The following is a 26,389-nucleotide window of genomic DNA, read 5'->3' as shown; positions in this document are numbered from 1 at the left end:
CACACAGCACAATGACAGGTCACCTCTGTTAACCAGGCAGCTGGTCAGCCCGCTCAGCTACCTGCATAAAAGCCTCAGCCATCCCCAGGGCCCACAGTGGGAGCTCTCCTGTGGCTTCCACACTGAGAACTACGTCTGGGGTTGACATCCTTTTACTGGTCAGCCTCCTTTGGCCTTTCAGGAGTGTGACTGAGCAACCTCTTCAGTTGTGACCAGAGACGCTGCTTTCAGAACACAGGTGGAAAGGTCAGCAGCTGCTGCCACAGAACGAGGAGGTGCCTCCGGGCAACGGGCGTGGTCTGGGAGGGCTTTCACCTACCTCTGTCTGCAAATTCTCCCCTCTGGGCAATGGGCTTGGAAGAAGAGGCTTCATCTCCGCACCCCCGGCCCTCCTGGGGGATTGGTCTGGGCTTGCTTCACCTCCGCACCCCGAAGCTCTCTCCACGCCTTCGCCACCTCTGCAGGGGCCTGGCAGGGCAGCTCACCTGCACTGTGCTCCCATCCTGGGTACTGAGGTGAGTCAGATGCAGAGGCGACCGCACCACCGCACCCAGGTCTGAAGACCAGGTGTGCTCATGGGTCCCACTCGGGGCAGTGAAACAAAACACTGCTGACCAAAAACATAAAAAGGAGAAGAGACAAATGTAAAGCCTTGACTCCCAGGGAAACGCTGCATCTGAATTTCTCATTCAAGGGAGGAAAAAACCCAAAGGGGCCGCCCTCCTCAGGTTCTGCCTGCCCCCAGTCTGTGCTCACCCTTTGTTCTCTGCCAGGGTCTCAGGGAGACCCTCAGAAAGGGGTCTCCCTCCTCACTGGGCCCCCAATCGTGGGTGGGACCTTCTGAGGGCCGTAGGTGGCAAAGGGAGCCCACCCTAAGGTCCGGCTTGGTGTGTGGCCACACGCCATCTCCCCTCCCTTTGTAACGTGAGCTCAGGTGTCATGACCCATCAAAGCAGACCTCACCACCTCCCTTCACGACCACCAGGCTGAGAGAAAGGTGGGCAGGTGCTTCTCCCAGCCACGTGCCAAGGGAAATACTGCTGCGTTGCGGCGGGAGTGTTTTTGAAGGTGCCTTAGGTTGAAGCTGGGCATGTCTTCTGGGACACAGAGGAGCTTGGGACATTCACCTCTTCCTAATGCCCAGCCCTCAATGCCTTCTGGCCTGGACGGTGCTGGGCTGGTGAAAGGTTCAGCCTTCCCTGCAGCCCTGCTTTTCCTTACAGCACCAAACCACTGCTACACAAAAACTACAGACAGATATTTGAGACACAGTCTTGCTCCGTTGCCCAGGCTGCGGTGCAGTGGTACAATCACAGCTCACTGCAGCCTCAGTTTCCTGGGCTCAAGCGATGCTCGCACCTCAGCCTCCCGAGTAGCGTGGTCTATAGGTGTAGACACACACACACACACACACACACACACACACATTTTTTTTTATTTTTAGAGACAGGGTCTCGCTATGTTGCCCAGGCTGGTCTCACCTCCTGGGCTCAAGCAATCTGCCTGCCTCAGCCTTTCAAAGTGCTGAGATGACAAGCGTGAGCCACTTCACCTGGCCAGAAACTACAAATCTGTATGAAGACTTGCGGAGGCTCCTTACCCTCCCCAGCTCAGAAGTAAGTGATTCAGGGCATCATGAGTAGGTTTTTATACAAAAATATAAAACATTCTGTATTGCCTTTCCAAAACTCAGAGAGCGTGCGGTGGAGTCCCTCCTCTTTCTGCCAAAGGAAAACTGAAATAGAATCATTTCCATGGATCTAGGGGAAATTCTCGAGACTGAAGCAAAGTGTGACCGTTCTCACTTTGACTCTGCAGCACCTGTGTTGACCGAGCGTGCGAGGGCTTTCGCCAGAATCGGTTCCCCTCAGCACATCTGCCATCACTTTAACCTTGACGGCTCATTCTCTTTCAGATTTCCATATCCAAGTCCCATCCCCTTATCATTTCTGATGCGGCTTCAGCAGCCTCTTCCGCTGAACACAGTTGGGATAAAATTTCTGAGACTTAACAAGTGAACTGGCTCCGCCTAAGGGATGGAGTAAGCGCGCACCTGGCAGAGTTTCTGAAGTCAAAGATTCCAGCTGCTGCTTCCCAAGGAAGGAGGGCTGTGGGGGGCTTGGGGTGACACAGGGCAGCTGCCCGGGCCCCCTTCAGCTGGGGAGCACTCCATGGTCCCTGCTGCCCGGCCCAAATGACAGTCCCCGGCTGAGGGTGCCTCCCTCCAGGGCAGCCCACATCCACTGGCCGTAGAGCGGGTTTAGGGGTGTAAAGGCCCGGCCAGTTTCCTCAACGATGCCATCTGAGGGGCTACCGTGCTCCAGGGCCCCCTGAGGATCAGCTGAAGCCTCCATCTGCTCAGCTGCCCCCTGCCCCATCCTGTCCTGGGGGTGCCCCTGGCCAAACATGGCCTTCTCAAGTCCATGCAATGCCCCTCCCTGTCCCCGGGCAGCCTCCCGTCTGGGTCAGAGATGCCCATGTCCTCTGGACTTTGCCTTTTCTCTGCAAGGTTTCCCTGCCTTTGGGGAGGGGGCCACCCATCCCGTCACACCCCTGCTGGCGCCCCCAGGCCCTCCTGTTCAGAGAGAGGAGCCAAGGTGGAGACACTGTCTGGTAAGAATAAGGGCCCTCGCCCAATTTATTTTTTGCAAAGAATCTGAGCAAGAAAGTCATTTTCCTCCCAAATGCTATTAGAAGGCATCCTGCTCTTGAATAAATCCAAGGTGATGTGTCCTGGTTTTCCACTGACGATGCGCGCAGGGCCTCCTGCATCATTCTGTCTCAGGGGCCTTATTTCCAGCTTAAAATGCTCCCTCATAAACAGATCAGCATCAAGTCAGGCTGTCCCCTGACATTATAAGCAATAAATTGGGTAAAATTCATGCCAGGAAAATTCTAAGAACTTCACACTCAAGAAATGAGCCGGAATAAGGCGATTCAGAGTCACTTCTGGGGTAAAAGGTTTTGAAAAATCTTTTGCAGAAACAGAATTTCTAAAGATTGAATCAAGTGAGCTCCTTGGCCCCAGGGGGAAGGGACTGGCCCCCTTTCTTCCGGGTCCGGGTTTGGATGGAGAGTGCCAGCTACTCCACCCGGTGGCAGGTCTCCACGGACAGGTGAGTGTGCAGAGAGCTGAGCTCACAGTAATGAATATTCATGTCCTTCTGTTAAATATCCTATACCAGTTGGTTTATGTACATAGGAGAGCAGTGCTCACCATTTTATTTTTAATTTTTTGTTTTTGAGACTGAGTTTTGCTCTTGTTGCCCAGGCTGGAGTGCAATGGCACAATCTTGGCTCACCGCAACCTCTGCCTCCCAGGTTCAAGTGAATCTTCTGCCTCAGCCTCCTGAGTAGCTGGGATTATAGGCACGCACCACCATGCCTGGCTAATTTTGTGTGTGATCACCTGAGGTCAGGAGTTTGAGACCAGCCTGACCAACATGGAGAAACCCCATCTCTACTAAAAATACAAAATTAGCTGGCTGTCGTGGTGCACGCCTGTAATCCCAGCTACTCAGGAGGCTGAGGCAGGAGAATCGTCTGAACCCTGGAGGTAGAGGTTGTGGTAAGCTGAGATCACATCATTGCGCTTCAGCCTGAGCAACAAGAGCGAAACTCCGTCTCAAAAAAAAAAAAAGAAGACAACTCCCAAACATTCCCTCCCCGACTTGCTGGCCCTCCCTCAGGCCACTCACACGGGTCCTGGCATCTGCAGGCATTTTCTGCCAGGCGGCGTGCAGTTCTGCCACCCCCACCCTGCTTCTGAAGGTGCACCCGGTGACACTTTACATCATTCTGCTGCAAGCTTTTTCCACTTTCTTATGCTCCCTGGACTCCTTCCACACTGGGGCACATGGACCCACCTCCCTTCCGCAGAGGGCAAGCAATGCCGGAGGCACCACGGTTCACTTCCCTCTCCCCCCGCCCCATCGGGTCACTTAGCGGGTTCTGCTTTGACAGGGGAGGAGCAATCTTTGTGGGTGCGCACCTGGATGAGCTGTGTGCCGGTAACTTCAGGACCAAGGGCTAAGCATGTGGTCACCATGCAAATGTGACCTGCATTTTGTAGTTAACAGACCCATCAGGGCACAGACACGGTGCCCTCACGCCAGCAGGGTCTGGGGCTCCTGCATCCTTGAGTCCTCCCAGGGAACCATGGAGCTTCCTCATCTGTGGGGGAAACGCTGCCTTCTTTCAGGTGAGTTTCTTTGTTTTTGTTTTGAGACAGTCTTCCATCCCAGGTTCAAGCGATTCTCCTGCCTCAGCCTCCTGAGAGCTGGGATTACAGGCATGCAGCACCCCACACCCAGCTAATTTTTGTATTTTAAGTACAGACAGGGTTTTGCCATGCTGGCTGAGCTGGTCTCGAACTCCTGATCTTAGGCCATCCACCCGCCTCGGCCTCCCAAAGTGCTGGGATTACAGTCGTGAGCCACCGAACCAGGCCTCTGAGTTTTCTTTAATTATGACAACGTCAGTGATTCTGTAAAGGAAGAGAGCAGCAGAGGGACTGCTGGCTTTTCTCATGAGAGCGGACTTTGGCCCCCAGTGGGCACTCGGCCATTCCTCCCTGGTGGTCTCCCTACTCCACATGGAGAGTGACCCTGAGACGGTCCCCCCTGGACTCTTTGTACCCTTCACAGAAGGACAAGCAGAGGCCCGGAGGGGAGCAACAGCCAGGCGGGGACCCCAGAGCCCACCGAGCCTGTCCCTGCAGCCACAGCCCACACGCCCATGGAGACCTGCGCTGGGTGGACAGACACCAGGAGTCCTCGCTTCCTCCATGGCGGATACTAAAGGTGACCTCGTGTGCTGACCCCAGGAGGCACAGACTGCACAGTGAGGAGCCTGACTTGGGGGGCGGGGTGGTCCCAAGGCCAAGGCCAGCGCCGCTCACAACAGGAGAGTCTGACAATGACGGGGGCATCTCCTTGTTCCCCTGATGAAGGTCACAAGGCACTGTTGAGGCCTCCTAGAAGTTTAATAAAAAGCACCAAACAACCATCTCTGAAGGTCAGTAGCTTCAAAAAAAGAGTAACAGCACTCCCCATTTTGAGAAACTGTTTATGACATGCCACACACTCTGGCCCAGGAAGCCCCGAAAGCCCTAGGCCACCCCTCCATACCTCCATTCTCTTACTATGGAATGCAGGCATTGAATCAGTGAATGATTATGAAATCTTAGAGTGGCAAAAGCTATTCCAGGCCTCACCCCAAAGCCAGAAACCGCAAAAGAGAACTTGATACATTTAGCTACAGAAGAACTTTAAACCCTGTGCATAGTATAAAAAAAAAAGGCCGGACGCAGTAGTAGCTCACACCTGTAATCCCAACACTTTGGGAAGCCAAGGAGGATGGATCCCTCAAGTCCAGGAGTTCAACACCAGCGTGGGCAACATGGCAAAGCCCCCCAAAAAAACAAAAATTAGCCAGGCATGGTGGCATGCACCTGTAGTCCCAGCTACCGCGGAGGCTGAGGTGGAAGGATCTCATGAGCCTGGGGAGGTCGAGGCTGCAGTGAGCTGTGATCACATCACGACACTCCAGCCTAGGTGTACCCAGAGTAAGACTCTCTCTTAAAACAAAGCAAAAACAAACAACAAAAAAAGGCTGAACAAACAAAAAAACAAAGTCCAAAGCCAAAAGAAAAATGACAGAAAAATAAATGCAATGTACAAGAGTATACTGTACTACTGAATAATGCTCTGTGCTACTGCACTGCTGTGGCACAAAACACTTTTTGAGACAAAGTCATGTTCTGTCGCCCAGGGGAGTGCAGGGCACGCCCAGGGCACAATCTCTGCTCACTGCCCCTTCACCCCCCGGGTTCAAGCAAGCCTCCAGAGTAGCTGGGATTACTATTTGTGTGCCATCACACCCGGCTCATTTTTGTATTTTTTAGCAGAGAAGGGGTTTCACCATGGTGGCCAGGCTGGTCTGGAACTCTTGACCGCAGGTGATCCACCCATCTCAGCCTCCCAAAGTGCTGGGATTACAGGTGTGAGCCCCTGCGCCCGGCCATACATTGCATTTACACTCTCGTACAGAGTCGCAAATGGCACAGAGGAGAGCTAAATTCTTTACCGTAACAAGCTCCTGGAATCCCTAAGAAAAAGACACACAGCCCAACAGAAAAATTAAAAATGGGCAAAGAACACAGACAGGCGACATTCCAAATGGCCAATAATAAAATGAAAAGATGTTCATCACCAGCAGTCAAAGAAATTAGGATTAACGTGATGAAAAGGGCTGTTTCGCCTCAGATTGCCAGAGACATAAAGCAATGGCATGCCTCAGGGCTGGCAAGAGGGCAGGCAAGCCTGCAGCCCGCTCACCAGTGGGTGGACGGCAGGCTGGTCCCGCGTTTCTGAAGGGCATTTGGCAAAATGCAGCATAGTCTGGCCCACTGGCCTCTGCTAGGGACTGGCCCCCAGGAAACGCTCAGAGCCGTTCCAAGGATGCCTCAGGAAAGCTGTTCATCACAGCACTGTTTTAAAAACTTTGACGCAGCGTGCCAAAACGTTAATAGCCCATGTCTCTGGGAAGTTACCTTACTAATTAGATCATCTCCCGCAAAGTTTGGTAAGGCACGAGTATTTCTTTATGAGAAAAAATTGTTTATTGAAAAAATTCACGAAGGCATTAAAACAATGCTTTCAAGGGTTTCCTGACCCCAAAATTGGCCCTCCAGCTTCCCAGGCTGGTATGACCAGCACCACCCCTCTAAGGCAAATCTCTGACTTCGGTCCTATCAAATCTCCGACACTTTCTAGGCGAGAGCAGAACTCACAGATTCATCGTCCAGATCCGTGTGGATCAGGGCCTAGGGGGCTCACAGGAGCAGTGCGGTGTCCAGCATGCCATCTGCCCCTTCCACGAGTGGGCGCCGTGGGAGGATCCAGTGCGGTCTGCCCGTCCCCCGCCGCTCGAGGATGCTGAGCGCACCCGGGCCACCGCCGACCTCGGGCACATACCCCAGACCTTTCAAAAAACAAAAGTGGAAAGACTTTCAAGGTCACATGGCCAGTGCACAGCAGAAGCAGAAGCAGCGGGGGCCTCCAGGTCCAGGGCAGTTCCTAGAAAACCGTTCCCTCCTCCGAACCTGGTGGCAGGTGTGTGTTCGAGGAGCCGCCGCTCCGGGCCTCCCCGGGCAGGCCGAGCGCCCACTCCCCGCCGCAAGCTCGAGTGGGGCAGCGGCGGGGACACGCGGAGTCTGCCCCCGACCCCAGCCCAAAGCTGTGCTCAGCCCGCTGCCCCGCGAGAACTTCAGGGAGAAACTCGACCCGCTGCCGCGGCCCCGAGCGCTTTCCCACGGCCACGCCCCTCGCGCCCAGAACTTCCCGGCGACCCCGCGCCCCCCGCGCGCCCCCTCGGCGCCAGCCCCGGAGGCGGCCGAGACTTGGGAGGCGGGCAGCTCCGAGCCCGGCCCGGCCCCAGCGCCTTCGCCCCGCGCCCCCGCGGAGGGGGCCGCGTCCGAACCAAGCGGGCGGGTGGGGGCGTCCCCGGGGCGCGGGCGCGGCGGCAGGTGGGCGCGCTCTCGCGGGCGGGGGTCCGGCCGGGCCGCGCGCCTCCCCCGGAACTCGGCCGTGCCATTCCCATGATGCCCAGCCACGGGCACGGCTTCCGGAGCGCGGCCGCCGCCGCCGCCGCCGCCCGGTAGGTCGCGGGGAGGGGGCGGCCTGGGGGGGTCGCCCCGCCCCACGCCCCGCCCCTCCCCTGCCCTCCCGCGCTTCCCACAGTGCGGCCTGGCGCGGGGCGGGGGCGGGGGCGGGGGCGGCGACGGCGCGCGGGGAGGCGGGGAGCCTGGGGGCCCGGCCGGACGCCCCTGCGCCCCCTCCCCGCGTCCCGGCCGAGGGCGGAGCGCGCCGGCCCCGCAGCCTCCGACCCGCCCCCCGCCCGCCGCCTCCCCCGGGACGCGGGACGCGGGACGCGGGCGCAGGCGGGGTCGCGCGGCGGGCGGCGGGGGCCGGGCGGAGGTGAGCGGGCGCGGGGCCGAGGGTTTGGGAGGTCTGGGCGGCCGGGAGGCCGGGGACAGGAGAGCGGTGCAGGCCGCGGCGGGCGGGCAGGGATCGGCGCCGGGGCTGCTCCGTTCCCGGGCGGAGGTCCTGGCTCCGGCCTCCGAGCGCCTCTCCGTCCGCGCGCCCCGCGCCCCTGGAGCCCCAGGTGAGGCGCAGGTGAGGCCCGTGGCAGGGGAGCCTGGGCCCGGCCCGGGGCGGCCGCTGCCCTCCGAGAATGGCCGCGGCCCGGCCGGCCCGGGGACTGCGGTTCACGCCCTGCGCCAGGCGGAGCTTCCGGGAGGGTGGCCGCTCTCCCGGGCCCCGAGCTCCAGAGTCCTCGGATCCCAGAGCCGTAACTCCGAGGCACAGACCTGCCTGGATGCCCGGCCTGTTCCCTGGGAGGCGTCCGCTCCCGCGGGGCGAGGTCCGGGTCGCCGAGCGTAGCGGCGGGGGTGATACGCGCGCCCCCGGGGAGGGGAGCGGCGGTGGGGGACCCTGCCCAGCCGGCAGGCCGTGAGCCGCCCGAGCCCGGGAGTCGGGGGAGGTCCGGCGGGGGCAGCCGGGAGGGGCTCACCTTGCCTGCAGTTCCCAAGCTTGGGAAATGGCGGTGCAGCTTTGCTGGGGGACGCCGGTTGTGAGGTTGTAAAATTGCAGCTTCTGCAAGGCTGGGAGCTGAGTTCCAGCCCACGCCCACTTCAGGGTGGCTGGCGCGGGCCCTCCTGCCGCCCCGCCTGCTCCTGTACCGGGGCTCCCCTCCCGGCCTGCCGACCCTGGCCCCCCTACCCTGGGGTAAAACCCCACCTGGGAGGCCAGAAGGCGAGCTGAGCTGCCTTTCGACCAACCGAGAAACGTAGAGCATTTTGGGGGCGTTTCTCACAGGTGTCAGACTGTTAGGATGAGGGCCCCAGTGTGGATGCTTTGATTCTCTCTGGCAGGTTGGGGTCCAGACCGAGAAGATGCCGGAATGTTTTCCGCTGCTTCCTAAAATCTGACACCGTGTGGCTTTGGGGGGCAGGTGCTGGGTGTCCCCACGGCCACCCTCAAGACTTTATTCTGGGGCAGCAGCTTGACGAAGCCTGCACCTCTGGCTGGGCCCAGACGTATCTCTAAGTACAGTTTAGGTGACTTAGACAGTCATGCTCCGTCGCCCTCGCTGGAGTGCAGTGGTGGGATCTCTGCCTCTCGGTTCAGCCAATTCTCATGCCTCAGCCCCCCAGTAGCTGGGATTACAGGTGTGGGCTACCACACCTACCTAATTTATGTATTTTTAGTAGAGATGGGATTTCACCATGTTGGCCAGGCTGGTCTTGAACTCCTGGCCTCGAGTGATCCATCTGCCTTGGCCTCCCAAAGTGCGAGGATTACAGGCATGAACCACTGTCCCTGGCCCTAGGGGGCTTTTCGAGAATGATTCATATCGCATAATGTTTTAAAGCCACAGGCCGTCCTAGGGCGATCCCCTCTCAATTTTATTTATTTTTTTAAGATGGAGTCTCATTCTGTCTACCATGCTGGAGTGCAGTGGCTCAATCTCAACTCACTGCAACCTCCACTTCCTGGGTTCAAGCAATTCTCCTGGCTCAGCCTCCCAAGTAGTTGGGACTACAGGCGCGCACCAGCACACCCGGCTAATTTTTGTATTTTTAGTAGAAAAGGGGTTTCTCTATGTTGGTCAGACTGGTCTCAAACTCCTGACCTCAGGTGATCTACCTGCCTCAGCCTCACAAAGTGCTGGGATTACAGGCGTCAGCCACTATGCCTGGCCAGATTTTTTTTTTTCTCTTGGACTAGGTGATTTGACAATTTAGAAAACTGTTCCCTAGGAGTCCGGGCCCTCTTTGCAATCAGGCAGAAGCTGTAAAGGAGGCTAGTGGAGAACAGAGTATTTCCCCAGAAAACTCCCCTCCTCACCTTGCCATCCAGTGCAAAGACACTGCCCGGGCCAGTTTTCTTAAAGTCGTATTGCTGTTTAAGGAGTTAATAGGGCCCAGTGCAGAGGCTTAGGCCTGTAATCCCAGCAGAGGCAGAGGGTGCAGTGAGCCAAGATCGTGCCATTACACTCCAGCCTGGGCAATAAGAGCAAAACTCCATCTTAAAAAAAAAAAAGGAGTTAATAGTCATGATTGAGACTCTTATCAGCCCAAAGAGAATGCACATGTTTTGTAATTTACGTCATTTTGCAGAGGCAATTTGAATAACAGCCTGCAGTACGGCAGGCATGGGTCTGCTAGCCAGTGAAAGGGCCCCGCCCCATGGTTGGTCCCCAGTGCTCTGTGTCATTGGGAATCTCTCCAGAAGGTGACTTTGTGCCGGATGTCATGGGCAGCAGTGGGTGGCCAGAATCTGAGAACTGGTAGACACTTCCCATCCCTGCCCCATCACCATCACCTCAGCCAGCATCAGACTTTTTTCCAGGATAGTTATACATTCCTTGTGCTTGAATGCGTTTGTCTTAATGCATTAAATTAAATGTATTTGCATTGTGGTTTTAAATGTCTTAGGGTAAGTTCTTTCAAAAGTTAATTTTGAGCCCTTAAGTTAATGATACTTCTTTCCAAAAAAATTATGTATGAACTGTAGCTTCAGCCTCTGATTAGATGCCTTCTCTTTGATTCTCGTAGTCAAAAGTCTGTTTAAAAAGCAGAGAGAGGGTGCCTCGGCGTGTACGTGAAGAGATGAAGACCCGACCCTGGGCGTGTGGGGACACTGGCCGCCACTTCATCCCCGTCAATCTGGACTCAGAGAATTTCAAGTAATAATTGTATTTTAGTTTCCCTTTTAGAGCACAAATTGGCACTAGCAAATGACTGGCTTCTGAATCTGCCTCGCCCCCTGCTTAATCGCCGGTTACCCTTCTCGGTCTCACCTGTGTCTAGGTGGCCAGCCTCACCTTTTTTTTTTTTTTTTTTGTGATGGATTCTCACTCCCTTGCCCAGGCTGGAGTACAATGGCACAATCTCGGCTCACTGCAACCTCCACCTCCCAGGTTCACGCAATTCTCCTTCCTGCCTCAGCCCCCTGATTAGCTGGGATTACAGGGACCTGCCACCACACCTGACTAATTTTTGTATTTTTAGTAGAGTTGGGGTTTTATCTTATTGGTCAGACTGGTCTCAAACTCCTGACCTCAGGTGATCTACCTGCTTCAGCCTCCCAAAGTGGGAATCTCCCCAGATTATAAGCGTGAGCCCCTGCACCCAGCCGCAGCCTCACCTCTTTGAGAAAAGATGGCAGGTAAACAGATGATTACGTGCTTGTCGGGAAGGAAGTGCCTGGTTAATCAGAGAAAGCTCCTGGTAGAGAAGAATCCACAACAGATGCAAAACACACGGGCTGGTTTTGTCCCACCACCAAGGTCCTGAGGGCGGCCACGGCCTCTGAGCCAAGGGGAGTTCTGGTCCATCAGCCTTGGGGGCTCACTTGCATGGGAACTGCTTTGCACTCCAATTTTGGGGTAGGCAGGTGGGGGTCAGAGCAACGTGTTAAGAATGAATAGCTGTGTGATGTCCCTAAGTGACCGCCGTCCACCTGGAGTTCCTCCCTGCAGTGGCAATCCCCAGGCCTTTCGTGAGCAGGTCTTCAGAGTGTCCCAAGCCCAGCCCAGCAGTTCTGCTGAGGCAGCCACCTTTGGTCTGAAATCTGGAAGCGCAGGATGAGAAGGGGCATGCCATGGCGCTCAGGGTGACCTCTGTGCTGGTTAGCTGGGAAGAACGGTCCCATGAGACCGTCTGGCAAATGTACATCTGATGTTTAACACAAAGAGGGTTTAGTCAAAGCAACGATTCAAGATGTTTGGGGAAGTAATTTCTGAGTGGCTCACATCATAACTTTTTGTTCCAGGAGCTTGCTGGTTGGGTCAAGAGTGAATCTGCACACGCCACCCTGCTGATCCCGGATTTATAGCCATCTTTTTAACCTGCAAAGAAGCATTTGCAGACGTTCTCTCATGGGTAGCGCTTGCCAACCTTTGGAGGTAAATAAAGCCTCTCCCGTCTTACAGAGAAGCTGGACGCGCGGAGTGAGAAGGGAAGAGTGGGGAGGTGCTGCGTGTGTGCCCCGGGCGGCACCGTGGCGGGTGGTTGGAAACATTTTCTTACTGAATCTTCCCAGCAGCCCTGGGCTGGAGCGAGTAGATTGATCCTTTCCAGCTGAGGAACCCGAGGCCCCGGGAGCATGAGTCACTCACACAAGGACACCCAGCTAGCTGGACGTCGGGCGCTGGCCCACTCTCAACTCTGTGGGCCCGATGCGCTGCTCCTCTGGGGCCTCTCCTACTGTTGGCTGGGGTAGCCAGCTGTTCTTTGCTGCATCACGCCCATGTGCTTTCTTTCCTCCCAGGATGTGAAGCCGGCAGAGAAATAAAGCGTTGCCCCTCTGCGCGTCCCTCCCCGCCTGCTAGAATGTTTCTCATGAACGCTCCTCCAGTGGTTGCTCTCCAGTCCAAATGGGAGGGCTTTGGCCCGCCAGGGAGCTTTAGGTTCCCCAGGTGCTTCTCGGAGGCTGACGAGGGCGTGGAGAGCGCGGCGGTGAGCGCCCGGGTGCAGATGCTCATCACCACGCTGCAGCGTGACGGGGCTGCTCGGGGCACCAGCGATGAACGTGCCGTGCAGAGGGGCCACAGGGCGGAGGGATGCCACGACGCCAGGCCGGCGGCCAAGCCCCCCGTGCACAAGGAGCCGCCTGCCTTGGCTGCCTGTGGCCTTGTGGCTGGCATTGACCCCATGGGGGAGGAGGCAGCTGCAGACTTTGGCCCATTGGTGCTAGATTCAGACAGCGATGATTCCGTGGACCGGGACATTGAGGAGGCCATCCAGGAGTACCTGAAGGCAAAGAGTGGTGCCCCACAGCCCGGGGCCGGGGGGGTGCAGCCAGGCGCAGCCCAGCAGCCTTCCAGGGCCTCAGGTGGAAGCAGTAGATGTAAGCCAGAACCGGCTCACAGCAGTGCCCCAACTGCCCTGGGTCCCCCAAAACTTGCGCCTGGCTCAGGCGGTGGCCCTGGCATCCAGGGGGCATCCAGCCAGGACCAGGGCTCCGCCTCCCCGGTCAGCGTGAGCAGTGATGACTCCTTTGAGCAGAGCATCAGGGCAGAAATAGAACAGTTTCTAAACGAGAAGAGACAGCATGAGACCCAAAAATGTGACGGGTCAGTGGACAAGAAACCTGACCCCAACGAAAATTCGGCGGCCAAGTCACTCTTGAAATCCCACCAAGAGCCGGCCGCGAGAGGGTTGCATCGGCAGGGTCTGATGGGCACCCAGAAGGAGTTCACCTTCCGCAGACCTCCGCGGTTAGCAAAGATGAACATGCAGCCCAGAAACCTCAGGTCCACGGTCACAACCACGCAGGAGAACGAGGGCAGCGCAAAGCCAGCAGCCCCCGGCCGCCCTTCAGAAGCAGCACAGAATCAAATCGGGACCAAGAGGAGCACCAGCACCGCAAGGAGGGGAGGGCGAGTCCCGAGCGCGGCACAGGCGCCCGAGGCGTCCGACTCCAGCAGCGACGACGGCATCGAGGAGGCCATCCAGCTGTACCAGCTGCAGAAAACACGCAAGGAGGCGGACGGGGACCCGTCCCAGAGGGCCCAGCCCCGCGAGGAGAGGCAGCCTGACCCTCCGGCACACAGCACAAGCAGTGCCACGAAAAGTGCCTTGCCCGAGAGCCACAGGAAAACACCCGGCAAGAAGAAGCCAGTGGCCGCCAAGGCCACAGACCCTGGCCCCGGGGGCCTGGACACTGACCGCTTCCCCAGGCTCCCGAAGGAAACCAAAGCTCCGCCTCCTGTGAGCCCGGCTTCCAGGAGCGAGTTTGTGGAACGGTCCTTGTGCCGGGCAGACACGTCCGCTGAGCTGATGTGCGCGGAAGCGATCCTGGACATTTCCAAGACGATTTTGCCGGCCCCCGCGAAGGGCAGCGACGGGTCCCTGTCCGCGAGCCCACTCTTCCACTCCGCCAACGTGCCTTCCCGCTCCGACGGTGACAGTAGCTCCGTGGACAGCGACGACAGCATCGAGCAGGAAATCCGGACGTTTTTGGCCCTCAAGGCACAGTCAGGGAGTTTGCTGGCCAGAGGTGAGAGCTGCCCACAGGCTGCCCAGGGCCCACTTTCGCCGCCTGGCCCCAACAGCCAGACCAGCGGCCCCAAGGTCCCTCTCTCTAAAACACCGGACTCACTGCTGGGCTGCAAAAGGAAGCGTAGAGGCGGCGGCCACGTGAGGCCATCCGTGCCCAAGAAAACACGGGAGGTGGTGAAAGACGGGGGCCGGGATGCCGACCACAGCCAGGGGAGAGCCGAGCCCGGCCATGAGGGGCGGGACCTGCCCGTCCAGGGCAAAGCCAGCGAGGCCCCTGGAGAGGAGGGCGCCGCTCGCCTGTCACAGGGCCAGGGGAAGACAGACGAGGCCAGGCGCCTGGACGAGAAGGAGAGCTCCGACGACAAAAGCAGCTCCCTGGACAGTGACGAGGACCTGGACACGGCCATCAAGGACTTGTTAAGGTCCAAGCGGAAGCTGAAGAAGCGGTGCAGGGAGCCCAGGGCAGCCTGCAGGAAGAAGGTCAGGTTCAGCACCTCGCAGACGCACTTCTTGGAGCAGCTGGGCGGGCTCCGGCGAGACCGGGAGGACAGGAGGCCGCCGGTGCTCAAGAGCTGCCTCTCCAAGTCCAAGAGAGACGGCGGCGAGGGCTCTGGGAAGAAATCCCCCAGCGTCTTCGGCGGCTCGGCAGAGAGGATGAAGCAGGAGTGTGCCGGGAACCAGGACACGGTCCCTGCCTTCCGGGTGCGGAGACCGGCGTCTGCCTCCACCTGCGCCTCTGCCTCCGAAGGGAACCCATTCCCCAGGGAGTCCCAGGGCTCAGCTCCCAGCCCAGGCTCCCTGTCTGACGACAGCAGTTCAGTGGACAGCGACGATAGCATTGAACTGGAGATTCGGAAGTTCTTGGCGGAAAAGGCCAAGGAGTCGGTGAGCAGTTCAGAAGTTCAGGCAGAGGGCCCAGCTGCCCTCGGGACAGGGGGCCCAGCCAGGCCAGAGGTGCTGGGCAGGAAGGAGCCCGCCCTGCCGCCTGGCATGTGTACCCGGAGCCAGAGGGCCAGGGGGACCCCACAGCCGGCAGAAGGGTCTCGAGGCACAGAGAGCTTAGGAGCGCAGGGTGCGGCTGGTCTGTTCAGCCAGGGCGGGAAGGGGCTCCCTGCTGCTCCCGGCCGAGGGGATCCGGCACTGCCCAGGAGCACCAGCATCTCTGCCAAGGGGCTGTCACTGAGCAGGAAAAATGTTTACATTCACAGAGACCAGAGCCCACAAGGGACGGAGCCTGCTGCCAAAAGTGCTTTTGGTCAGCTGCCCAGCTGTGCCACAGCGGGCACCGAGGCAGCAGGTGCCCGGGGGACCTTTCACATGGGCTACGGGGGCCGGGGCTTCCTGACCCCCAGCCCGGGAGCTGAGAGGGACGCTCGAGCCCAGGCTGACCGCACCCTGCCCTGGAGCGACTTTGCCCACCAGAGTCGGCTGCCCAGCCCTTGGGCGCTGCGATCCGATGGTAGAGATACGGCATGGAGTGTGGGTGTTGGGATCGAGAGAGAGAAGGGGTCCGAGGGCCCCGCCCGGGGCCTGCCCAGCCTGCCCCTTGCCGGCTTTTCCCCGCTGCTGTCCACCCAGCTCTTCCACTTTGGAAAGGGCGTCTCCTGGGGGGGCAGGCAGGCTGGCCTCTTTAGCCCCCACTTGGGGCTGCCTCTGCAGGGCCCGTCCTTCTCGGCCTTCAGGGAGGCCCAGGCCGGGCCCAGCCCTGTCTTTGGAAGCCCACACCTGCTGGCGAAGAAGGACGGCGGGTCCTGGCCTAGCAGGAAGGCGCAGCCGGGGCTGAGTTTGCATGACAGGAGGAGCTCGGGCTCGGAGGAAAGTGTTTTGGACCTGAGGTATAGACGGAGGGTCATGGATAGGGACGACCAGGACCAGGACGCCTTGGGCAGTGATGCCAGTGACTTCAGCGACACCTCTGGGGAGGACAGTGGCGGCAGCTCAGTGGTGAAGGTGTAAGCCCTCCAGCTGTGGTTCCATCCTGGGGTCCGTGCGCGTGTCGTGCGTGTGTGTGATGGTCTGTGGTTGCCGGGAGGGGAGCAGGAGGCTGTTATGCATACCCCCGTATATACGTACGCCAACGCGAAACGATGCTTTTATTTAACAGACGTGTCCTGGTAAATATGAGTTTTGTAGCTTTTTGTAAATTATTTAAAGTGATGTAAAAAATATTTTTGGAAAATCCTGTCGTTCAATTTTGTAGGGTGTTCCTAACTGCAGTTTTCTGTGTTCGCATACAAGTCTTAGATTAGAAAACACTGGGTTCTTACCGTCACAGCCAGGTTCACAGAGACTCTGATGCTTTTTGTCGGTGGCTGGTGAGAATGTCCGGCGGTGGCTGCCGTGGTAGCCCGAGGGAGGCCGAGCTGCCCTCCCGGGAGTCGCTCAGATGCCCCAAGGTGTCCGTTGGGAAGCTCCCAGGACGGCACTTTTTATACAGAGGACACCAACCCTCACCGGGCCCCCGGTCCTTGGAGGCCAGAACACATCTGAAAACTGTAGTCATAGCCGTCGGTTGGAAAAAAGTTTTGAAGCACAATGGCCATCGAGCCCGTGACCGCCCCCGTTGCATGTGAAATCCACGAGGATGTCAGTGGCAGGGACTCTGCAGCCCAGCCCTGGGCCTGGGTGGGTTCGTGTCCAATCTTGTTCAATCACTAGATGATTCTAACATCTAAATAAACCTCGTTTTGTATGGAGTTTCTGTTCTTTCTTAATCATGGTTCTAAAAGATAACATGTGCATTTAAAATTTCCTTTTCTCTGGCTGGGTGCGGTGGCTCACGCCTGTAATCCCAGCACTTTGGGAGGCTGATGCGGGTGGACCACCTGAGGTCAGGAGTTTGAGACCAGCCTGGCCAACGTGACAAAACCTTGTCTCTACTAAAAATACAAAAATTAGCCAGGCATGGTGGCGGGTGCCTATAATTCCAGCTACTCGGGAGGCTGACGCAGGAGAATCACTTGAACCCAGAAGACAAAGGTTGCAGTGAGCTGAGATCTTGCCACTGCACTCCAGCCTGGGTGACAAGAGTGAAACTCAAAAAAAAAAATAAATTTCCTTTTCTTACATTTGTCAGTAAGCGCTGCCTAGAACTTTGGTCCGCAGAAACCTAGGACGGAGATGACGTGCAAAGCCCAATCCTGGGGATAAGCGTTTTCCACACACCCCCCCCAGAAACAGGAGCCCAGTCAGAGATCTGCCCAGATGCCAAGGCCAGCCCTTGGGATGGCTTTCTGTGAGCCGCCTCCCAGAGCAGAATGCGCAGGGCCCTCTCCTGCACCGTGCCATGGTTAAAGGCGGTGGCCTCGGCCTCAGTGTTGGCGCCCTGCGACGTTGCCCTGGTGTCCTGTGCCTTCTGCTCTGACGCCACCAAAGTGCCTCTGGCTACTGCAGAGACGGAAGCAGTGCTGGGCACTGATGGGCCATGATGTTTACGCTGTAATTGTCCAGCAAACTTTGGTCAGCCACTGGAGGGTCCCAGGTCAGCCTCGCAGCTTAGCTGCCGTGCAGGGTTTACTTTGTAGCTGAGTCTTGCTGAATTCTAACATGCGAGCGACTTGTCTACGCACTGTGCATCCCGGGGTTCTAGCAAGAACTCACTTCTGCGTCCAAAGGCAGGCATGTGCCGCCTTCTGTCCACGGTCAACATCTGCTGGGTCAGAAGCTGTGATGAGGGGCCCTGTGGTCCCTGTTCCCATCCAGCCCGGTCCTGTGTGTTTGGTCTTTGTTGTGCCATATTGCTTCACTTAAGTGCTTCCAGGAGGAACAGCTCCACGTTATCCATGCTCTAACTTTTATTTATATTTCTTTCTTTTTTTTTTTTTTTTTTTTTGAGGCACAGTCTCGCTCTGTCACCCAGGCTGGAGTGCAGTGGCACAGTCTTGGCTCACTGCAACCTCTGATTCCCAGGTTCAAGCAATCCTCCTGCCTCAGCCTCCCAAATAGCTGAGATTACAGGCATGCGTCACCACACCCAGCTAATTTTTGTATTTTTAGTAGAGACGGGGTTTTCTCATGTTAGCCAGGCTCATCTTGAACTCCTAACCTCAAGTGATCCGCTCGCCTCTGCCTCCCAAAGCACTGGGATTACAGGTGTGAGCCACCACACCCAGCCTTATGTAGATTTCTAAACAGTGCACTTAACCCTCAAAAAATCAGCTTGTTGTGTTCATGAGAACTGTTTTTCATAAATCAGGCACTACCCGTGAAATCAGCTTATGCAGTGTGTCTTCTGCAGAGATGGAAAGCGGAGTCTGCCTGTGGGGGGTGTCGGCTGGAAGCCCCATTGTCCTGGGCCTGCCCAGGGAGGAGCCGCAGCTGCAGGGCATGGAGCTCTGAGCCTGTCCCACCCTTGCCCCCATGCCCATCCCTTAGCTCTTGCCCAAGCCCGGGACCCTTTACACCTTCCCTCATGTTGCCATGTCCTCTGCCAATGCTCCACATAGCAGGGCAGGTCACAGCTGCTGCTGCCCCAGAAGGACCTCCCGAGCTTCAGGGACACGGCATCCATAACACGCAGTCACCGTCTAGTTCACGTGTTCCGCCTGCACGTGTGTGTGGAGCATCCCCTATCCATGTGCAGAGCAGTTGGCAACTGGCCTACGGTCACGGTGTGTTAATCACTAAGAGCCTCCCGGGAACCTGCATTTCTCTACGGAACATTCTGGTCCATTTTCAGTTTTTGTAAGGAGGCGCCGTGTCGTCGCGGGGGTCACCCCGGTGGGGTGGACTACTTAGGATGTCCCAGTTCAGAACTTGTTACTGATGCCCCTGGGGTCAGGCTCCGCTCTGACAAGCAGTGGCTTAAACCCTGACCACACGGCCCTCCTGATGGAGTTCAAACAGATGACCCACAAGAGGCCTCCCTGGAGCATTGGGGGCTCCCTCCAACCTGTGTTCTGCTGATGGCAGCTGCCCTCGAAGCTCCTCTTGTCCTGCTTTCAGGAGTCACTGGGACCTTCAGACTCAGCTAAAGATGCATCCGTTTGCGCCTTCCTTCTTTTCACAAACCGGAATTACCCATGGGCCACGTGGCCTGAAAGGTTTGCGGCTTCACCCCTACACTGCCCTGTTTGAGAGAAGAGGCCAAGATCCAAAGTTCGTCTGCACCTGCCAACGGCTTTTCCTGTGTGGGCGGGGCCGCAGTCGGGGGCAGAGAGGAGCTGCCCAGGAGGGATACCCGCCCCTGTGTTTGTGGTCTGTCTCCCAGCACCTCCGCGGATTTGGGTCTGATGACATGACTGCATCCCATGGATACAGGCCTGGAGCCACTGTGGCAGTAAGTAGATGTGTGCCCTCCCTGCAGAAGGAGTCTCAGGTGGACTAAATCAAGCGAAATCAAGCTCTTTGCAAGTCTGTGATTATTAAGACCTAGAGGTGAGTCACATGCAACAGCCCCTCTCTCTTCCCAGGGCAGGGCCAGGGTCCATTTCATCTAATGCAAAGGATTGGGAGAGGCCAGGTTTTAAGGCTCCTTGTCCTCCGGGGTGTGTCACCTGACATCCGTCAGTGTGTCTGCAGTCCTACCGGAACAGAAGTGGGGATGGGAAAGGCTCTGGTGGTTAGTGTCTGATATTCTTCACCCACGTCCCCATATGAGGGGAGACACTTTCTTCAGGGAAGAGTCCCCCTTGTTTTATCTGTCACTCAGAATCTGAAGGTTCAGACAGCAGGTTTTCCCAGCTGGAGATATATTTGCTTAGGAAAATCAGGCGGTACATTTAATTTTTAGCACCTTGTCTGCTCATGTAACATGGAAAAGGCATTGCCCCCTGGATCCCCCCTCCCTCAAAATTAATGAAAAGATCTGTTTAAAGCAGGGTGGTGAACAGCACGGAACCCACAGTCCATATCCACAAGTCACAACCAGGTTTATTCCAAGGCATAGCTGCTGGGGAGCGTGGGGGACACATCACTTTATTTGCAAAATCTTTGAGCCTTCTGGTATTTTATGTACTAAATGTAGGAGATTTTTTTTCATTGTCAAGATATTTTACTCTGTAGTAGAAACCACTCTAATATTGACTGTCATTGAAAGATAAAAGGTTACTGATGAAAAATACAGAAACATAATTGAAAATGTCCATTCGAGAAGTGGCTGCTTTCAGACCAACCGAGCAGCAACATTCAGCGATGAGTCCAGTGACGTGAAACTTAGTTTTCTTTTGTTTCTTTTCTTTTCTTTTCTTTTTTTGGAGACAGGGTCTCACTCTGCCGCCCAGGCTGGAGTGCACTAGAGCAGTCTTGGCTCACTGCAGCCTCCACTTCCCGAGTTCAAGCAATTCTCCTGCCTCAGCCTCCCAAGTAGCTGGGATTGCTGGTGCACACCACCGTTCCCGGCTAATGTTTGTATTTTTAGCAGACATGGGTTTTGCCACGTTGGCCGGGATGGTCTTAAACGTGTGGCCTCAGGTGATCCGCCTGCCTCAGCCCCCAAAAGTACTGGGATTACAGGTGTGAGCCACCGTGCCCACCTCCCCTTTTAATTTCTGAGTGGAATAAAAAGGCTAAACGAAGCGAAGACCGCTCCATGGAGTGAAGAGAGAGGGTTTCAGAAATGGCCGTGTCCTTTTTTATTCAAATATCTCTGCAAACTGATGTGTTAGCCCGTGTTTCCTGTAATTCTGAGATTTTGAAAGAACACCCTATGAAGGTCAGGAGAAGGGTGGGTGTCCTTTTCATTTTGCAACCCCCCGTTCTGGACGCTTGAATCCCAAACAGAAAACACACCCGTTTAGCATTTAGTTGGATCAGTGGACTTGTGTTTCTCAGCAAGATTTCAGTTTGGGAATCTGTTCCAAAGATGATGGTCTCCAGATCTGTGATTCCGGGAGTTCCTGTATGACTCGCAAACACGTAGTAGGTTAGGACTGAATCTGCGGCTCTGGTGCCGATGGCCTCATGCCTCCAGGATGTCCCCAAGGTAGGCTTGAGTGAGGCCTGCTCACAGCACGACCTTGAGGTTCTGTTTCCCATCTGAGAGGGAGGCACAGTGGTGAGACCTGCCCCAGGGGTGAGGACTGGGCAGGGTGACGGTGCCAAAACCCTTAGAACCCGTTGAGATGCCAAGAAACAAAGCGGCAGGCACACGCCCAGACCTGGGCATGGGAAACAGGCACGTTCACAATTCGGAGGTATTGGGGTTTTCCAGCTTTCCAGGCGCTTACTCTATTTGGAATAAACGAATGGAGTCTAACTTTGCATCAGCTCATTAGCAGCTGTACAGAAACAACATTTTATTAGACATGACCAATTAAAGCACTCAGCGCCCACCTTAGGTGCCAGAATGGCACCCGTGAAGCACACGGGAGGGAGGCACCTGTTGCTGCTGGCTGATACTCCCTGTCTGGGCCCCGGTGGCGCCTCCACCTAGAATTGGGGGTGTTACCGAGTTCAGTGGTTTCATCAGGTGTGACTTTGCCTGGATGAAGCGGTCTGGCTACAGCAGTGCAAGTGTTCAGCAGTTCTGGGCTGGCGGGGAAAGAAACCCAATCATTTGATGGCTTTATCTTACCCTGGGGTTGCTAACCTGCTTTTCAAAATCATCTGTGGTGGAAGGAATGCATTCGTATTTTATTATTTTTCTGAGACAGAATCTTGCTCTGTCACCCAAGCTGGAGTGCAATGGCATGATCTCGGCTCACTGCAACCTCTGCCTCCCAAGTTCAAGCAATTCTCCTGCCTCAGCCTCCCAAGTAGCTGGAACTACAGGCAGGCACCACCACGCTTGGCTAATTTTTATATTTTTAGTAGAGACAGTTTTTCACCATGTTGACCAGGCTCCTGACCTCAAGTGATCTGCCCGCCTCAGCCTCCAAAGTGCTGGGATTACAGGTGTGAGCCACCGTGCGTGGCCAGGAATGCATTCTTTTCAGCGTGTTGAGAAACCTGATTGATAAGGCATACTTTTTTTATTTCAATAGAAGCTAAACACAGATAGGTTACTGGTATTCTGGTTTTTTTAACCGGTGACTGCAAAAACATTTTCTGTTTGATGCCTGGAGTCTCTGCTGGTTTTCTAGCTCAGAAGAAAGATATTGTATAGATCCTGGCTTCAGGGCCAATTCTGTATATTTTTTAATCAAATATATTGATTTTTTCTGGAAAGCATTTTCATCCCAAATTGGACCTTAACACTGCTGCCAAAATGTTTACTTATGTGTATTAACACATCATTTATATGAAGAAATAAGCATTCATGATATTTCACTTCTTCCCTAACTTGTGAGTAGAATCCCCGCAGATAGGAATCTCCATAAACAAGATATCATTGATGCCATGTAAGAGGGGTTTCTTCTTTCTAGTTTCAGTACTTTCTAACTTTCCTGTAAGAACAAATCTTGCTCTCACAGAGGAAAAAAAAATCCATGTCATAGACAAAATGTTTTTATGCATGTCATAGACGTAATGTTTTTATTGGAGACCTCGTAACTCATAGTAAATGTGGATTTATGACAACACAAAGATAAAAATCCACCTAGCATAGCTATCACCCCACCTTAGCAAAATACAAGTAATTCCCTGCCTGCTTCTTTTACTTTTTATTGAAATTTAAACATAGAGAACACCCATGTCTGCATCAGCCCCTTCAACAATGAAGGGCGTTCCCCAACCTTGTCTCATCCTCTGCCCTGCCCTGCCCCTTGCTTGTGGCTGGAGGAGTTTCACCTGCAACCCCGTGTTTCCCGAGTCATCTCAGACGGTAACCCCTCCTGCCTGTTCAGCCTCGACTTCGCTGCCGAGGCATCTGCTCCTCGTCCTGCCCAGCGTCCTTGCCCACACTTCAGTGGGGCATTGCGTGTCCTCGTGGGAACCCTGAGGTGCTGGTGCGGATCTCAGCCAGGGTGCTGGGTGCCTCAGGACAGGAGGTGCGCTCCATAACTGGTCTTGTGCGTAACAATGGCTCCCAAATAAAGACCCAGGCGGAGTTAGCCATCAGCACTCCTGGTGCTCAGGCCAGGATTCCACCCCGGGATGCCCACAGCCCCACTCCACCGTGACAAATGTCAGACGAGACGGGAGATCAGGATGTGACAACGTTTTTAATGCAAAGTCAGCTGTGAGCATCTTTCCCGTGTACTTACGAGACGTGAAACAGCAGGACTTCACAGCCCCGTTTGCATATTTTTCTACTCTGCGGACAAACGAATGATATTTTCAGGGAAGACAGTGCAGTCTGTGCCGTCACAATTGGGTGCATGGGGGACAATGATTTTCTGGAGGCCCCTGGGGTCAGAGGACCCTAAAGGGGGTTTCCAGCCCCTCAATCGCAGATGGATGGCCTGCTGCTGTTGTAACTGGGGTGGAAGTTGAGCCGGTCACAGGGAGTGATGTAGTTATCGGGGCCAGTCACGATGCTCTTCTCCATGTAAACATTGAAAGTGTTGTTCCGGAACATTCCACCCGCTGCAAGTTGTTGGGAAAATTTATTTGAATTTGGATAAAACCCTTTCTAGAAGAGATAAAGGAACACGAATTAACGATGCATAATACTCTTGAGCAATCCGTTGGATATTTTTGGAAGAAAAATAAGAATTCATAAGAAAATGCAGAGAAGCCAGAGGGGACAGTTTTTAGCCTCTTCTTTGAGGCTGCCCGCCCCGTGCCCGCTCCACACACACCCAGTCTTGCTTCTCATTTACGGGCATCCTAATCCAGACCATCCTAATCCATGCCCGATGTCTGGCACTTGCTGTTAACACTGTCCCTTACACTATTCTAGGGATAGAAGGATGAGCTTTGGGGCCACCTGTGTGGCACCTCTACCTCCAGATGTGCTGTGAGCATCGCCGTGGGGTCAGGCCTGGAGTCGCCCCAGGTCTGCTTTTCCTCACTGCGCTACTCTGGGAAAGCTGCCAGCCCTCTCTGAACTTCAGTTTTCTCTTCTATGGAATAGAAATGATATCCACGTCAGAGGGTTTCAACCTTAACTGTGAATCAGAACCATCTGTAAAGCTTTAAAGAAGACACCACCGCCCATACCCCGCCAGCGCAGTGATCTGGGGAGGGCTGCCCTATCGAGGTTGAGAAGGGGTATGGTGAGGCCACCCACATGGGCGGGCGCCCCTGGTAGGAGTTATTCTACCAAGACAGCATCATTAGGTGACCTTGGCATTCGTGATGCCAGTGGCCTGGACCTCTGCCAAAATTTTACCCTTTACGGGTGACCTGGGTGATCCTGTCACACATCACCTGATGTCTCACCTCCTCAGCATGAAGCCGGCGAAAAGAGAAAACCTTTTGTTTTTGAGAAGTTTTAGATCTACAGAAAAATTGAGCAGAAAGTACAGAGAGTTCCCAACCGACCTCCCTTGGCACGGGCAGCCCCTGGTGATTACAATGTTGCCCTCGCCACACGCTTGCTACAGTGGAGCCGGTGTTGACACTTTCCTAGTAACTAAGTCCACATTCTGCCGGGGACAAACGTATCACGACCTGAATCCACCCCTGCAGTACCAAGGAGAGGAATTCCCTTCAGTGCACTTTTTTTTTTTTTAAAAAAAAGAAAAAAATGGAATTCCATTAAAAAAAAAAAGGTGCACTGAAGGGAATTCCTTTCCTTGGTACTGCAGGGGTGTAGTACCAAGGGGTGTGGTACCAATTTGCTCTTGTCACCCAGGCTGGCATGCAACAGTGCTACCTTGGCTCACTGTAACCTCCGCCTCTGGGTTCAAGCGATTCTCCTGCCTCAGCCTCCCGAGTGGCTGGGATTACAGGCGCCCACCACTATGCCCAGCTAATTTTTGTATTTTTAGTAGAGATGGGGTTTCATCATGTTGGCCAGGCTGGTCTTGAACTCCTGACCTCAGGTGATCCTGGGATCACAGGCATAAGCCACTGTGCCCAGCCCTTCAGTGCACTTTTTATTTATTTATTTATTTATTTTTAATTTATTTTATTTTTTTTTTTTTGAGATGGAGTTTCGCTCTTGTTACCCAGACTGGAGTGCAATGGCGCGATCTCGGCTCACCGCAACCTCCGCCTCCTGGGTTCAGGCAATTCTCCTGCCTCAGCCTCCTGAGTACCTGGGATTACAGGCACGTGCCACCATGCCCAGCTAATTTTTTTTGTAGTTTTAGTAGAGATGGGGTTTCACCGTGTTGACCAGGATGGTCTCGATCTCTTGACCTTGTGATCCACCCGCCTCGGCCTCCCAAAGTGCTGGGATTACAGGCGTGAGCCACCGCGCCCGGCTCAGTGCACTTTTTAATGCAAGCATTTGTTTTCTGTTCCCACATGGGAGGTAAACAGCTTCTCTAGCATCCACCCTTGGTCACGAAACTGGAACACAGACTCCAGATGCAGCAGGTGGATAAGAAGCAGGAAGACCTCCCTTGAAACCTGTCAGGAGTCCCTCATGCCTCCTATGCCATCGCCTGGCCATGTCAGTGACATGAAGGCTCCTACCGTTTATAATAGGGACATGTTTTCAATGGCCTTTTATAAAACCTAAAACATTTGGAACCATATGAGTGAGTGTGCTGGTCCTGTTTGTTTTTGGTGACAGGGTCTGGCTCTGTCTCCCAGAGTGGAATGCAACGGCACAATCACGGCTCACTGCGGCCTCAACCTCCTGGGCTCAAGCAATCCTCCCACCTCAGCCTCCTGAATAGCTGGGACTACAGGCGCATGCCACCACACCCAGCTGATTATTTTATTTTATTTTTGTAGGGATGGGGTCTCACTACGTTGCCCAGGCTGGTCTTGAACTCCTAGCCTCAAGTGATCCTCTCATCTCAGCCTCCCAAAGTGCTGGGATTACAGGTGTGAGGCACCCTGCCCAGCTGTGTCTGGTCTTTTTCATAGAAATACCTGATCTCCAGGGAAAACTCAGGGTCATTTGACTCTGGGAGAGTGATTCTCAAATGCTCCAGCAGTGTTAGATAAGTAATCTCCTTCTCACAAGAGCTCAGTCATTCACGCAACACAACTAAATAAGCATTCACCAGACCTTCCAGCGATGAATGTTTTGACAAAGAAAAAACGCCCCACAACATTCTCACCCCAAAATGGCTGTCCCAGTGTCCCAGGTCCCTCTGTCCATTCACCTGGACCTGCGGGAGGCTTGTTGTGGGGAGGTTCTAGGAGGGCCTGAGGTCAAGCTCAAAAGGCGTTCAGCTTCCCCAAAGGCCCACAGGCTGCTGTGCCCACCAATGCACCTTGCCTGCCCACAGGCTATGCCATCAGCCTGTACTGCCTCTTAACGTCACAAGTTAACATCTCATAAAGTAAAATCCCAGAAAGAAAGTAACGCTGCATTGGTTCGCCTCAGAACTGACTGCCGTAAGCTGCAGGGGATGGTTGCGTGTATGTGTGCTG

At 55.1% G+C, this 26,389-nt stretch overlaps 3 protein-coding genes across 10 annotated transcripts in view; 1 reads left to right on the top strand and 2 right to left on the bottom strand.

The window, feature by feature from the left end:
• The window catches only part of LOC119468746, a 62,965-nt gene extending 53,949 nt beyond the window's left edge, over positions 1–9,016 (bottom strand). For 2 of the 3 annotated variants that reach the window (XM_037732990.1, XM_037732989.1), the window contains exon 1: positions 8,575–9,016. In XM_037732990.1, coding sequence (XP_037588918.1) covers positions 8,575–8,859 — 285 coding nt within the window. In that variant the 5' untranslated portion in view covers positions 8,860–9,016. The remainder of the gene's footprint in view (positions 1–8,574) is intronic. The other variant, XR_005197508.1, reaches the window with a different exon arrangement.
• PPP1R26 (protein phosphatase 1 regulatory subunit 26) lies at positions 7,091–16,765 on the top strand. Of its 5 annotated transcripts, none has more exons than XM_037732988.1 (3): positions 7,091–7,115; positions 11,841–11,973; positions 12,339–16,765. In XM_037732988.1, the coding sequence occupies exon 3, from the start codon at positions 12,401–12,403 to the stop codon at positions 16,025–16,027; it is 3,627 nt and encodes a 1,208-aa protein (XP_037588916.1). In that variant the 5' UTR covers positions 7,091–7,115; positions 11,841–11,973; positions 12,339–12,400; the 3' UTR covers positions 16,028–16,765. The 5 variants fall into 5 exon arrangements, with proteins under 5 accessions (XP_037588916.1, XP_017368558.1, XP_017368556.1 ...); XM_017513069.2 differs by lacking the exon at positions 7,091–7,115 and adding an exon at positions 7,557–7,659; XM_017513067.2 differs by lacking the exon at positions 7,091–7,115 and adding an exon at positions 7,904–7,979.
• Positions 16,766–23,093: 6,328 nt separating this feature from the next.
• The window catches only part of CUNH9orf116 (chromosome unknown C9orf116 homolog), a 7,200-nt gene continuing 3,904 nt past the window's right edge, over positions 23,094–26,389 (bottom strand). The window contains exon 3 of one of the 2 annotated variants that reach the window (XM_017513072.2): positions 23,094–23,476. In XM_017513072.2, coding sequence (XP_017368561.1) covers positions 23,420–23,476 — 57 coding nt within the window. In that variant the 3' untranslated portion in view covers positions 23,094–23,419. Of the gene's footprint in view, positions 23,523–26,389 lie in introns of both variants that reach the window. The other variant, XM_017513071.2, reaches the window with a different exon arrangement.

The sequence above is a fragment of the Cebus imitator genome, unplaced genomic scaffold (assembly GCF_001604975.1).
Source record: "Cebus imitator isolate Cc_AM_T3 unplaced genomic scaffold, Cebus_imitator-1.0 Scaffold486, whole genome shotgun sequence".
Lineage (NCBI taxonomy): Eukaryota > Metazoa > Chordata > Mammalia > Primates > Cebidae > Cebus > Cebus imitator.
The sequence above is the reverse complement of the archived record's forward strand: the minus strand, read 5'-3'. Positions and strand labels throughout refer to the sequence as shown.

Excerpts from the sequence above, each read along its gene's own strand:
- PPP1R26 (XM_037732988.1), top strand. The coding sequence starts at position 12,401 with ATGTTTCTCATGAACGCTCCTCCAGTGGTTGCTCTCCAGTCCAAATGG.